At 42.2% G+C, this 14,512-nt stretch overlaps 1 protein-coding gene and 1 long non-coding RNA gene across 5 annotated transcripts in view; one reads left to right on the forward strand and one right to left on the reverse strand.

Annotated features, from left to right (window-relative positions):
• The first annotated feature begins 1,498 nt into the window (after positions 1-1,498).
• The window catches only part of SHISA9 (shisa family member 9), a 198,017-nt gene continuing 185,003 nt past the window's right edge, over positions 1,499-14,512 (forward strand). The window contains exons 1-3 of one of the 2 annotated variants that reach the window (XM_030483846.1): positions 1,499-1,919; positions 2,992-3,588; positions 10,353-10,480. In XM_030483846.1, the coding sequence (XP_030339706.1) occupies positions 3,065-3,588; positions 10,353-10,480 (652 nt within the window). In that variant the 5' untranslated portion in view covers positions 1,499-1,919; positions 2,992-3,064. Of the gene's footprint in view, positions 1,920-2,254; positions 3,589-10,352; positions 10,481-14,512 lie in introns of those variants that run through there. The other variant, XM_030483844.1, reaches the window with a different exon arrangement.
• Positions 3,820-14,512, reverse strand: part of LOC115607069 — a 61,217-nt gene continuing 50,524 nt past the window's right edge. For 2 of the 3 annotated variants that reach the window (XR_003991076.1, XR_003991074.1), the window contains exons 4-5: positions 4,672-4,766; positions 3,820-3,896 (exon numbers count right to left, since the gene is read on the reverse strand). This is a non-coding gene — a long non-coding RNA (uncharacterized LOC115607069). Of the gene's footprint in view, positions 3,897-4,671; positions 4,857-14,512 lie in introns of all 3 variants that reach the window. The other variant, XR_003991075.1, reaches the window with a different exon arrangement.

The following is a 14,512-nucleotide window of genomic DNA, read 5'->3' on the forward strand; positions in this document are numbered from 1 at the left end:
AAGGTGATGGTGCTAAACTAGGAAGTCTTCCACGTTTCTCAACTCAATAAAGACTACTGAAATAAGTTAAAAGTTTATTGACTGAGTTCATTGAGAAAAGCTTTATAAAATCACACAATGACCCAAAATGTGCCTCAGTACTGTGTGTAGTACCCATTTATCTCAACTAGTGTTCTTGTTTCCATTATTATACTTAATGCTTTTTATATTTTGAACATGCAGGTGGCTATGGAGCCATTAAGCCACTAAAGCACACTGCCAGATGTCTAGTAAAAAGGGTTTGTGCCCTAGTCTAGAACAACTCTAGTCCATTATCAGAATTCTAACACATGGTACAGCTAAAGTAACTTCACTACTAATAATGACTAACAGGCACAGAGAGCATAACAACTAGAGTAGCTTATGATTAATTACGGTAACATGATTTATGGGTTCAGGGTTCTGTGGGTTTGATCCAAAGTGGTTTTTTTTTCAAGAAGCTTTAATCACTCTCCTGTCTTCCCCATGCACGTGCCACTTAGGGTCAGATTCTGAGTATATGGACCTGAATCCTGCAAATGTTAGATGCTAGCCTAAATCCTTTGGGGTTTTTCTGCTGTAGGGGAATTCTGGGAAAATCCCAGGAACTCAGGGAAACAAGAAACTTGCACCATAGCTAGTCAGGATTAATAGCCTATAAAATAGATCCTTTTTTTGATGTTATTATTTCTGCACATGTATAGCACTAATCATGCAAAATATTTAAGCAGCTTTTTGGCAGCCAGATCAACAGGGGAACTTGCATAATCTTAAGCGCCTGACAAGACTGGACCTTAACTGTCTCTAGTTGCAATAATAACTATGGAACAGATTCATTTTGTGCGGTATTTTCAGCACAAACTGCATCACAAAGTGTTAAATAATAAATAATAGCAGAGAGAAGCATACACAAGGGAGGAATGATATGATTTCAGAGGAGACTTGAAAGGGGATGTTGATGAGGTAGAGGTTTTAAGAATTAAATATTAAGAAACAACCAAAAAAAAAAAAAAAAGGCTGGTTTTGGCTTGGGCTGATTAGTTTTCTCTGCTGAGAAATAAAGGGACTTTTTAACCTACCTGCTGGGCAAAGATGCAAGGCTTAGTGTCAAACTGTTCACTGGAATCATCACTGTACTTAGAGTCTATTTTTAAGAGAAGGCAGAGGATCTCAATTAGCTAACTACAGCCCTCTCCAGTTCCAGACGTCTGCTTTGCCCTTTGCCTCACCTTTCTGTTTCTTCATCACTTCACAACTCCACATGGAGTTGGCCCAAGTTCCTGAAGCACGGCACTGATACAGCCCCCACTGAAGCGCAGGTGGATTGGAAGGGCTGTGTGCCATTGCGGAGCTCCGCACGCCAGCCCCTCTTCCCAGGGCAATAGTCGCAGCAAGGCCGCAGCGAGGCTGTCACAGTCGTGCCCAAGGAGAAGGGAGGCTGCTTCAAGCGCCAGCCCACACTGTTAAATCACGCCGTAACGGGTTGATTTCCTACATTTGGTGGCAGCATAGTATTCAGGATAACACTATCTCTACTTGGGCAGGTTACTGCCAAACCAAAAGGAAGAGATGAGAGAGTTAAATAACAGGGATGGGGAGTGAATCGCTAAAAAGTCTTTTCTGGAGTCAGTTCGCTGTTTAGGGGAAGTTATTTTAATTCCACGTCTCGCAAAACAACCCACAGCCTCTTTGTGTCCTCTGGAGCCAGCCTGACTGATAAGATTTTTAAATAAAAGATGCGCAGGGGCAGCTCATGTTTAGGAGACAAAAACGTGGCCGCGCTCTGAAGCGCGCGGTGCGAGTGACACCGTACCTGTGCGCAGCGCGCCGCTCACGCCCATGGTGTAGCGGAGGGCGGCCCCATGGCCCCAGCTCCGACAGGACCTGCCTTCGCCTTGCAGGTAAGCGGGTCTCCGGGGAGCAGCCGCCCGGGAGAAGGAGCGTTCTACTTACAGGGAGAGCGGCGCCCTGCGCTCCTCCCTCGGGGCTGCCACCCCGGCCTGGAGCCCGCGGGGTGAGGGGCTCTGTGGGGCTTCGTCTCTCCCGCCCTGGTCTGGGCGCGCGCTGGCCGTTACCTCCCCTCAGCGCGGGGCGCGCGGGGTGGGCTGAGGCGGCGCTCCCGCGCTTTTGGAGACGCACCTGTGGGGAGCGCCCGCCTGGGCGGGAAGTCTCTTATGTAAGGGATGGCGGGAGCTGCGGGGGGGGGTAGGGGGGGAGGGGGGTCCTGATCAGCCCCCAGAGCGGGGCTGATCGGGAACGCAGTTTGGGGGTCAGGCTCGCGGGGCAGTCCCGGGTCTCCGGGCGCACAGCCACCCGCGGGTGCCTCAGAGGACGGGCCGGGCTCGCCCTCACCCGCACGCTGCTCGCCACGGCGGATTTCCCCTTTGGCGGCAGCCCTTCCCCGCCAGCTGGATGCCGCGGCGAGTCCGTCCAGCCTTCCGCGCTCTGCCCGGGCAGCCGTCGCCTCCCGCGCGCTTGCCCGGCTTCAGGAGGTGCTCGGCGGGCGCCGTGGCTGGCTGAGGGAGTTGTGCGAGAGACCGCGCCGAGATCGGCGGGGGAGCGGAAGGTGGATGCCCCCCGCGCCTGCACGCCCGCACCAGGCAGCGCGGAGAGGCTCCCCGCTCGCTCCTCTCCTCCTTCCCCCGCCCTGCAGCGCACTCGCCTCAGCCCTCCCGCCTCGGGGCCCCCTTCACGCTTCTCTCCCCATCGCGCCGCGCGGTGCCCCGCACTCCCTCCGCCACCTCCCCCCCCTCCCGCCCGTACTCCTCCTCCTCCCGCGCGCTCCCTCTCCCGCGCACTCCACAAGTGCCGCGCGCTCGCTCTCCGGAGCGGAGCGGCGCCGGGCTGCGGAAGCTGCGAGGGGGCGGTGGCTCCGCCCGGCCCGGCCCGGCCCGCGCGGGGCTGTCCGCGGTGCTGAAGGCGAGCGCGGGCTGAGCGGACGCCCGGCCCCTGACGAAGCCTCTTTATGTTCAGCTCCTGGCGCAGCGCAGCATCGAGCAGCTCGAGCGGCGGCGGCGGCATCGCTGAACCGGGACTGGGAGGCAGAATGGAAGGCTTTATCCGGCTGGTCTTCGGCTACTTGGTGGCGGACCTTCTCACGCTGGTGTGTCGGGCTCAGGAGAAAGCTGGCCAGCAGCTAGGGAGCTTTGTGGTGCTCTCGGGAGGAAACCACTCCAGCCCTGGGGAACAGCTAGACCCCTCCGAGCCACCTCCCACCCCAGACTTCTGCAGGGGCTACTTTGACGTGATGGGGCAGTGGGACCCCCCCTTTAACTGCAGCTCGGGGGAGTTCATTTTCTGCTGCGGCACTTGTGGCTTCAGGTTTTGCTGCAAGTTCAAGAAGACAAGGCTGGATCAAAGCACCTGCACAAACTATGAGACGCCGTTGTGGATGAACACCGGGAAGCCTCCTTCCCGCATAGACGACCCTCTGCATGACCCTACCAGGGATAAAACCAACCTCATTGTCTACATCATCTGCGGGGTTGTGGCAGTCATGGTGCTGGTGGGGATCTTCACCAAACTAGGGCTGGAGAAGGCACACAGACCACAGCGGGAGCACATGTCCAGGTAAGGCTGAATGCCAGGCAGCAGGGTCCCCCTCCCCCCTACCTGTCCCCTACCCTTAAAGAGGAGAGTGGACCCCATTTGTTCCTGCTAAACAAGCAACTCCTGCCAGGCAGGCTGCGTTCCCCTGCAAGGCGATCAAGAGAGAGAGCAACTTCGGCAAGCACAGCTCCTGTGGTTCCCCAAGCCCAGGTTATCAAAGTACATGCATAATGAGGAAGACTAGAAATAATTGTGGAGGCTGCACAGACAGTAGTCCATTTTTATCTGCAGTGGTTGACCCTCTCCCCAACAAGAACCAGCAACTGTTCCTGAATATACATTGCATGAATAGGAAAACAAACAAACAAATCCTGAAACCAGCAACACTGAATTATAGAAAGCCTGATGGGTTCCCTCTTCCAACTGTTTCAAAGCCTGGAAAATGTTTTTATTTCTCAAGAGAAGGATGTAAACAAATGTTATCTCACCCTCACTCTCCAGCTGCAAAATGGTTTTGGCAGGACCTTCCCTACTCCCCCAACCCTTACAAGTGTGTGAGCTATTTGTAAAATTTCTAAGCTGTGAAAATGAGCCAGGGTGGAAGGGAAGAGAGAGACACAAAAAGGAAAAGCTGCTGTAGAATTTCTTAACTTTTTTTTTTTTTCAAGATATTGCAGAGAGGTAAAAAATTGAATATGAATGTATTGTCTTATCCATGTATGTGTGTGATATACTCTTGTCTCCATACTGTCATGGCTGAGTTATATCAAAGAGAACCTCCCCCACCTAGAGTTAGGCATGCTGTGTACCATCTACTCCAGATGCTGGCTGCCTAGTGGTGGATAGGCAGGTGGGCAACTCGGGACAGAGCCCAATGGCTTTAACAACATACTCCAAACCCAGATTTTCACAGCGGTTCAAAATCAAGGCATAACACATTTGTCAAGTTTGCAGTCTGTCTGATTCTTTATGCTAATCCCAGGCACATGAAAGTAAAGCAGATGGGGGAAAGGCATTAAAAAAGGCAAACAGCTCCATTAAAGTGTCTAAATAGATTCCAGCATATTGGGCAACTTTAGTGATAAAATGCTATTAAAAGGATACCTTCTACTGGACATGCAGTGTGGCAGAAAGCTTCCTCTTGTCCTGGCTGGTAATGATGTAGTTCACAATCTTTGAAGCTTAGATGAAGAGTCATCCTGTGAAAGATGGTCCAAGAGATCAAGTCAACAGCTGGAGCCTTATTTTTTACTGAAGTTTCTGCATGACTTTTTGATTAACTGCTTATCCTGAAATGAACAGAGAAAGCCACAAAAATACTCCTGCAAATGCATCACCAGTTCACTGGCAATTATTTGCTATTTATAAACTGGCTGGTATGGATACACTTTTACTACCAAGGAACAAAGCACATTGTAGAAATTTTAGTCAACATAGTGTGTCTGATACTTCTGCAAAGATGGGTTTTGTTGAGCAAGGTATAATAATCATTTAGACATTCTGAATATTCTCAATTACTAAATTGAGAAAAAGAATACATAGGTCCCAATTTATTTTTAAAATCTTACTCTTAAGCTACAGAGCTTGTTTGGTTCAGCCTCTTCCTGTAGTGACTTCATACAGGCAAAAAGGCAGGACAGAGTGAAGTTGTGGCCATCCCTGCTTACATACGGCTTCAGTAGGTCTGATTTCTTATAGTAGAAATATTTGCTATCTAAAGTACAGGTGTGCAGTATTCTGTCTTAGTTCACGGAAATAGAATTATAGAGGATTGGAAAACAATTCTGAACTCCTTCAGTCATGTATGCATAAAGATTAGGTTTCTGAAGTGGTTCTTGGAAAAGGTTGTCTGTTACCCTGATTACTTAACAGTGTCTGAGATCTTGTACTTTTCTTGCCGTGAAAATATTCGAGTCAGGATTATACAGAAACTTGGAAAGTCATGATCACATGGAAAAACAGTCACCCACTCAGTACACATAATAGCTAGTCATGTTCTGAAAAAGCAGTGCTACAGCTTTTTGGTTTTTTAAAGATAAAAGTTCTCTCACTCCTATTACAGCTGTAGGGAAGACTCACCATTAATTCAAAAAGGAGCATGATTTTTAATTCCCTTCGGCAATCGAAAAATCTGTTCATTGAGGGAAGAATTGAAGTAACCTCTTTATTCTCAAATGTGTGTTCAACTAAAATATTCCATCCTAGCTCATTTTACACTACTAATGTTCTGGAAAAAAGGCTGCAATGCTTAAGAAAGAAACAATTTATCAGTTTAAAAGGTTAATAGTACCAACAATTAAAATATTATGTAGCCTATATTCATATTCACTTTTTTAACACTCATCACTACAAAATAAAAAAACACCACCAAACAAAAACCTCAAAAGAACACTGCTTATGGTTTTTTTTCTTTTTTTCTGTACTGAACCTTATTAATAAGCAGAAGTATAAAGCATCCAGAGTGTTAGGTAGGCCAAACCGAAAGTACTAAGTGTTACTCCATTTTGGCACGCAGCAAGAAACACACGGAGGCTGATTTGTCATCTATTTCCTTAGCTAAGATTGTTTCCTTTCCCTCACTAGACAACGGCTATATGAAACACTAGGATCTTCTTCATTCCTGTGAAAAAATTCACCTATGGTGAATACACTCACCTTCCATTTGTTTACTGCTATATCAAAACAAACCAAGAACACTCCATCAATTTCACTGAATTTTCCTGAAATATTTGACAATGGAGAAGCTTTGGGGAAATTATTTATTTAATGAAAACAATCCATAGGGAAAAGTCTCTATTGGGCAAGTCCTTTTAGGAAAAAAGAGTCAAAATTTGTCCTTTCTTAGAGAGCTTGTTACTGCCTTTTGTTTTGAGAAAAAAGGCCAAGTGTGGCACTGTTGACATTTTCTTTCTTTGTTAAATCAGTGCTTTTCAGTAAAACTCTCACTGTTGGCATGGAACTGTAAATCTGGAAGATGAAAATGGAGAGGGGAGTACAGTATTAACTCTAAAAGGCATATTTCACTTTAGACATCATATGTTAATGCTTTCTTTATATCATTCTCATTTTTAAATTTGTTACTTGACATTAAAAGGAGATAAATATTCCTTTCAGCCGTGGTGTCCAAGAACTAACCTGTAATAGTAGTATCCAGACTAACTCTTCCTTTACCCTCCTGCTTTCTAAGAGAGTAAGGGTATGTTAGAATAAGATGGTGTATGTTATCAGATATGGCAAAGTGAATGAATGTGGCAGTATTGTGCCTAAAAGGAAACAGAACTGATCTGCCTCCTGAAGCAGACCTAGAAAGCTATTAGGCACGTGAGGGCAGCATGTTTTTGCTGCTTAAGAGTACATTAGTGGGACTTCCAGGCTCCGTCAGCTAAAGCGAAGTACTCTCTCTCAAAAATGAGTAGAAAAGGGAAAAGCTTTACTTCTGTTTCATGAAGGAGATTTTTCTGCAAATAAACCCACACCTTAGTCTTCTTTCCTAATCCTTGTGGCGAATGGGCAAACAAACCAAGAACTGAAAGGCCAAAATTTACAATCATGCTCGTATGCTATAGCTCGTGGTTCTTTGAAGCAGTGCTTCTGACAGTATGTTAGCAAACTTCCAAATATTGTCAACCAACTGAGGTCTTCTTTCTTCCTTTCCAATGTGCTGAGCTCGCGAGTTAAGTCTTTTGTTGATCATTCGAAAGGCATGTACCTGGGGCCAAAAATAGTCTGACTTGCCAAAATCCTGAATCCTATGTGTGAAATTATTTCCCTTATGGGTTTTTACCCAATTTTAGAGGCAAAACATAACAAGTGACCTTTCATGAAATAACCTGTGTTTCAGCTTCTTCAAGCTTGTACCCATAAGGGAAACACCTGGCTCCACATACTTTGTAACACCCAAAAATAGTATTACATATCCAAAGAGAAAAATCTTATAGCAAGAGAAATGCTGAGTTTTGTGATACTTGGATAGTTCTGGGCCATGAACTCCTTTGTAGGTAACGTTTCTCCACTTCTGTAATAGTGCAATCAGAATCAGTACACAGGACCTAATGATTTCACTACCTGATTAGAAGGTTATCTTGTATTCTGCATTTCCTTAAAAAATAATTCAGGATAGCAAAGGTGTAGGCAAAGACCCTTTATGTATATATAATTTTTCAGTGCGATCCACTCTAACAATTTCTTCAGATAGTAAGATCTATATGATGATATTCAGGTGAGCCAAATGCATGAAGGTATTATAACAGTCTGTTGGCCTACGTGGAATTTTTCAAAGCAAAGATCTATTCAAGGATTTTATCATGTACTGGGGCACAAACCTCCCTTATCTATTTCTTTATATGGGCGAATCCCTAAAAGAACAAAATACAGTTACAGCGTTTCCTTTGTACTTCAGTGATACAAGCTGCTATGCATTTTTAACTGTCCCTGACATCAGTGGAAGATAAGGACAAGCTCTTTGGTATATGAGCTATTCAGCCCTGAGAAGAGTGTACAACTTTGACTAACACAGTATAAACATAGGTGCTGTGTTGTTAAAAATAGAACTTGATGGTGAGTAGTTCCTTTTTTCTTAATACAGTGGGAGTTGGACAGCTAATTCCTTAAAACCCCTTTGAAAAAGGCCACCCTAAAATGGTAGAAAACTTAGTTGGCATTTTCACAGACAGGCAGTTGTTAATCTGCTCTCATATGGGGTGTTATGTAAAGTCTACAGTGAACAATATTTACCATCAGATTAAGGACAATGAGGAAAGTGTTTCTGAAAACCTGTTCTCACAAAGTTGGGAAATATTAATCCATGTATTATGAGATCTCACAGTTTTAACTCCCACACTGAAGTTAGGAACTTTCATTTGCCTTTCTTCCTTTCCCAGAAATGTGTCCAGCTGCCTCTGGAATTAGAATTAATACTGATGTCAAGAATTTTCTTTGTATAAAGACATGTGCATAAATTGAGGAGATATTAATGGGTTTGGTCCCCCCTTATTTTAAACTATGTTTTGCAATATAATGCTTTCCTGTCTCACCATTTTCTACATACCTTTGTGAGATCTCTTCTATTGAATTTTTATTATTCTGTATGTAGGCCAGCTCTGCTATTTCTGCTGCATAAGCATTACTTCAAATGGGAGCATTGCTCTGATAGCATTAATCATTTGGTTACTGTCTTCTGACCTTTTACAGTATCAACAGAGTATTCTGTAACATGATCACAACTGTAACTAATAATTTAATAGCATAATGCTAGCCATAAACACAATGAAACATCAGTCTTGTTCAGCTGTGTACCAAAGCAATGTTCCTGCAATCTGAAGCAAGACCCAGTTCAGGATTCCTCTCTGTCACTTAAATGAAGCTACTTTTTAATATTTAAAAGCACAGTGCTTCTTGATCAAGAAATCATCATGTCACAGAAGTAGAGTGGAGGAGCTAGATGGCCCTTGCCATGGCTTTCACCAGTGAATGTGCTTGGTTTTATTTATTTATTAGTGTATAAACTAGTCTCTCTTGATGCAGTATCTGGCACACTGTATATAATTTTGCAGAAAATTAAACTAAACTGGGCACAGTGCCCAGAAGATACATCCATTCCCTTAAAAACAAAAACTCTGAAGACACTGGTAACACACGCCATAGCTTTCTTTTGCCTAAGGCAACAGCTTCTGCAGGTGGGCCAGTTCTTTTGTATGGCACAGTAGTCCAGCAGGTAGCTATGTGGCATATACCTAAGGGATAATCCTGCTCCTACAGAAGTCAGTGGTAAAACTCCGTAGCCCAGAATTACAGACAAAGTTAGATGTTGTCATGCTGAGTTTTGGAGCTTAAAACTTAGTCACCAACTCTGGATCCACAGGGCTGATACAAGCATGTGTGCTTATCTGTATGCTGAAGAATGGACTTGCACTCAGCAGGACACCTGGCAGTGAGATTAGTCCTTAGAAAATACACCAAAGCAGGATGATTCTGTCTCAGATATAGTCGATGCCTGCAGCTCTGCAGAAAAAGTCCACAACCAGCACCAGGTTGGGCCTGGCCTAACTGTTAGCAATCCTTTTGCTTGCTCCCTCTTTGCTAGCATAAAGCTTTTATGCTGTTTCTGAACTGGCTTCAAAGCAGCAAGGAGTGTGCCTGTGCAAGCTTTGCTCCATCTTATCGACTAGGAGACTCATAGGAGTCAGAAAAGACATTTTTGATATCCCTTGTGGATGGGAAAAGCTTAAATCCTTGCCTACTCGATTTCTACATGAAAATTATGTGACCTTTCAATTTTGGTGATGTTTTTGATTAATTTGACAACAGCCAAGACCACTGCATTGTGTGGAGCTCCGTGCTCCATGTGTGAACATTTGCTTTGACAGGCCCTGCTGGTAATCTAGGTGTGAAGAGAGCTCATTTGTGAAAGCTACAGACAGGGACTAGGTGCTGAGGCACCCAGCTTAACCAACATGGCAGTGTCACCAGGCACATGCAATGGCAGAATTTTGCAAGTCTCAACAAGCTTAAATTATGTTCTTAAAAAGCTAAGACAGCTAAAGAACTTAATGTTTTTCTGTGTACTACTGCTAGCACACTGTCTACAACAACCTAAAAAGAGCCTCAAGTGCTAAGTCTCACAATGAATCTGATTCCCTGATTTTGCTGTGAATGGAGCTGGTTTCTCCAGTAGACATTACGATGGATGGCATCCCAAACTAAAAACACCCTTAGAATATATTGGTAGTGCCTTACAGATTTTGCAGGATCGTTCTGATTTTGTTGTTGTTGTTGTTGTTTTTCAGGGCTCTTGCTGATGTTATGCGACCTCAAGGCCCTTGTACAACAGATCATATGGAAAGAGATCTAAACATTGTAGTACATGTGCAACATTATGAAAACATGGAGACAAGGCCTCCGCCAAATAATTTACGTAAGTTGCATTTTAACTTTATCAAAATCTGGAATGTTGGCACTAAAATGAACATTATGAAAATATTGCTGGATGTCAAATGAGGATTGATAGGACATGGGTTTTCACAAATTAGAAATAGTCCTTACTTCAGAATCAGAAATATTTAGGTTTTCCTAGTGCAAATAGTGTAACACTGAGAGAAAGCCATTTTGAATAGAAAAATTAGTTGTTATATTTATTTTTAATTAGTTGTCTTGGTTGACTAATATTGGTTTGCTATCTTTGTCTCCTTCTACTTGTTGGTTTTGCTCAGTTCATCAAGCTATGCCTTATGACATGGTTTGTTTTACCAAAATACAAACAGTTCAGCTTGCAGCAAGGTTTCACAAAACGTTTCCTAGGCCTGTAACATCCAATAAGAAAGGGGTCTTGTTAGGCTGTTATACTATCTCCACTAGGAACAGAGTTCAATACTTTCCTGGAGAGCATCAAGTTGTACATGGTTTTCACTTTCACTTTTTTTCCTAAGGGAAAGACAAGAGGAAAATTATTATTTTAAGTTTTACATAATATTTTCATTCTGTATCTGCTATTACGTGTTTATGTTATTGAAGGCAAGGAAAAAGTACACCTTGGAGCTTCAGAGGAAATATGGTGACATTTCAAGTGGTTCTGAAGTCTAGGCAACTTATTTCTCAGTCTTGCATTAGACCACAGAACAAATCTTTCTCATGCTCAGTTAATTTTAGCTTTTGTGATGAGCAGTTCCACTGCAATTTTGGTTTGGATATATATTTGTGTTTTATATCTACCCGTATCTTAAATACACATGCATATATAAATATATATGCATGCTTACAAATTATAGATAATATATTTACAAATTCAAGTTCAATATATTTATAAAAGAAAAGGGTATCATTCAGGGAGGTTTATACTGTTATGCAGTGGATGGCTTTATTCTGTGCTGTAAATCAATGTAGATGTGCATTTTGCTGCAAATACACTTTTACTGCATTGGTATTTGGATTTTGAAACATTTAAAGTATATGCACTAATCTTTTCCTTATCTTTCTGTAAATATAGAAAGCAGAAGATATGCTTGTATTTGGGCAAAGAATGAGTTTTATTTGGACTGCACTCTGCAGTATTCAGAGATTTTACTGCTTTCTTTTGGGGGAAGGGTATGAAAACAATATGAGGAAGAGCAGGTTCGTATGCTGCATGCACTCCTGATACTTGTTTTGTGGTAGAGGCTGACTGTGGTTTCTTACGCACATTGTTACAGAGCAATATGAGTGAATTAAAGCTGTGACCTCTAATAAAGATACCACATATAGTGAAGTGTGACACCTAATCCATCTGCACTGCTCTCCAGCAAAGTACTTCCACCTGGGCCTGTGCAGTCCTACACTGCAGAGGCGGAGTACACGCATACTGCAGCATTATAGCCCTAATTGTATAAAACACACCACTTCTGGAGGGAAACTTATGCTTCTCTCTCAATCAAAGGTGCTTTAGCCCTCTGGAGCTGAGGTGGTGAACTTCTGAAGGTTTAAGGAGGATGGGAATATACAGAATACCTCTCTTTGCTCTGTTTATTAGCTCTTCGCTGATCTCCGGATCCTTCCTGTGACTATGTTTTCAAGAAAAAAGATTGCAAATGGGAATGAAGTTAGGGTACAATCTTTATTTTCCTCTCATGTGAAATGTTTATTCAGAATCCCAATTAATGAAGGAGTCAGAAAGTAAAGAGATTCTTACTGCCCTGCTGTATCTAGATTTTTGTAATCATCACAGAGGTATTTTGCTTAATGCTCTTTGAATACTACAATATACAGTGTAACATACCAGGTCTTTAAACTCATTGTTTCTTGGATTTTAGTTCAGATTTAAGCCTTGCTTCTATATACCCTTGCATATAAACACAACTCACACAGTTACTGCAAGGAAGAAAAAGATAAATTTAATAGTATCTTAGGATCTTGGCTTGTGATGACCCCATATATCTGTACTACCTCTGTCTCAGAATTTGGCCCTCTGGCACAGATGAGAGAATTTATGTGAAACAGCCCTTGCACCACTACAATTTACAACATAGAAGCACTACTACTACTTTGGAGCTATCTTAATAACTGGGTAATGAATAGGGTCAGTCCCAAGACTGCTTCATGTGCAGCTCAGGAATTCCTGCTACAGATGCAAACCTCAGAAGCAAGCAGCCATGATGGTAACTCTTTCAGTCTTTAATCAACTTTATGGATTAAGTCAATCAGTTTAGATTGTTCAATGCAGACCTTCAAGTGGTGAAATTACTCAAGGCATTCTATAATCAATATTGCATACATTCACTTCATAGCGAGTAGATCATTATTCTGTATTTGTTGCCATAATATTCCCTCATAAACTCATCTAAAACATGACTAAATGACCTACTAGAATTAGTCAGAACATCACTAATGTTTAAAGTCTGTTGAGAGCATATGCATTTATACTGCAGAAAAAAAAATCTTTAGAAACAAAAATTACAAAGACACATCTTCCAAGTCCAGTATCTTGGCAATTTGAAATTTTACAGTGGAGTTCTGAAGCACCGCAAGAGTGGATATTACTTTGGCAGTGCAGCATTACCTACTACTAGTGCTGGAAGAGTGAGAGGCTTTTCTGGGTATTTTTACAAGTAAATAAACCAGAGTGAATTACAGCAGAAATTCTATTCCAGATCTTATAGACAGAAAATGAAATGGTAGAAAAATATAGCATCAGACACTTTGATCTGTATTTTTTAAGTTTTCTTTTCTAAGTTACCACTTTCTCTACTAGCCATCTCAAAATAACACTTGCGAATTTGAGGCTGGTGTACTTTTCACAGTGGCTTATAGATATGAAGAGAGCAGGAGGAATCTCTTAGGCACTATGTCTCCTTTCCATGTTGTGTCTTTCAGAATACTGAAGACCAACTATTGAAAGCCAAACATTATTAAAAATGTTCTAATGTGAGTGTTCGTTTGCTCCTTCTGTCCTCTTGAAAACATTTTGCTGATGTTGCCAACCCATTCTGAAAGTGTTTTATGACAGGAAGCTCTGTCAAAATGACAAACTTTGCATGATCTCTGACACTGAAAATGAGTGTAGTTTTGTTTCTGGACTGTTTGTTACCAGAGGACAAAGATTTTACGAGCTGCCTGCAGCTAGCACAGCTATTTGCCAAAACTAGCAGTCCAGTGGAAGGCCAAAAGCAGATATCTCTTGTCAGCATCTTGCAGTTTACTTAGTTTCTTGTCCCTTCTTTACTGATATTCCAAAAAGAGCAGATATATTGGAGGTTCTGGAAAAAGACAGGTTTTTTTCTTTGTCCATATGAATCCAGACAACCTGGAAGCTTTTTAGTAAAAGCTATTTTGTCATTAGTGGTTGTGTGATAATTTTCTTCCAGTACTGTGCTTTACTTAGGATTACTTTTCCATTATTTCCCTTCATTTATATATGCTAGAATGTAGTGGTGCTTTGCAAACAAGCAGCAGGTATGTACCAAGAATCACAGCATTCCAGTTTTCTAACATGCAATGTTAAATAAAATAAAAAGAAAATAAAAAAAAAAAAAAGGAGGACATTTAAAAGTTATGTTAAAAACATAAAACCAAAAGCAAACCTTCCTGCAGAATGAGCTGTTTTGTTCATCTCTTTTATGAATCTTAAGAAAGCAGAAGCATTCTAGATTTTATTTTTCCTTCTTTCCCCCCCCCCACCCCCACTTGTTGTGTTAAAAGTAAGCAATTTATTTAACTTGTTTGGATTATAACACTGGTGCAGTGGGAGTTAGGAGGCTTTTTGCTACATCCTCATTTCCGAAATGTGATTTCTGCTATTATTTCTAATTCATAATCTATGAGAGCAGAGTGAAACAAATACATGAGTTAGTGCAATCCACAATAACTTTTCATAATGATCAGTAAAAGCTCTGTTATTCTCTCCTCAATAATAACCAGCCTTGCACTAGTGTATTTAAAACATTTATGCAGACTCCCAAGATAAAGGTGGGGGAAGCCA

This window comes from Strigops habroptila, chromosome 4, assembly GCF_004027225.2.
Source record: "Strigops habroptila isolate Jane chromosome 4, bStrHab1.2.pri, whole genome shotgun sequence".
In the NCBI taxonomy this organism is placed as follows: Eukaryota; Metazoa; Chordata; class Aves; order Psittaciformes; family Psittacidae; genus Strigops; species Strigops habroptila.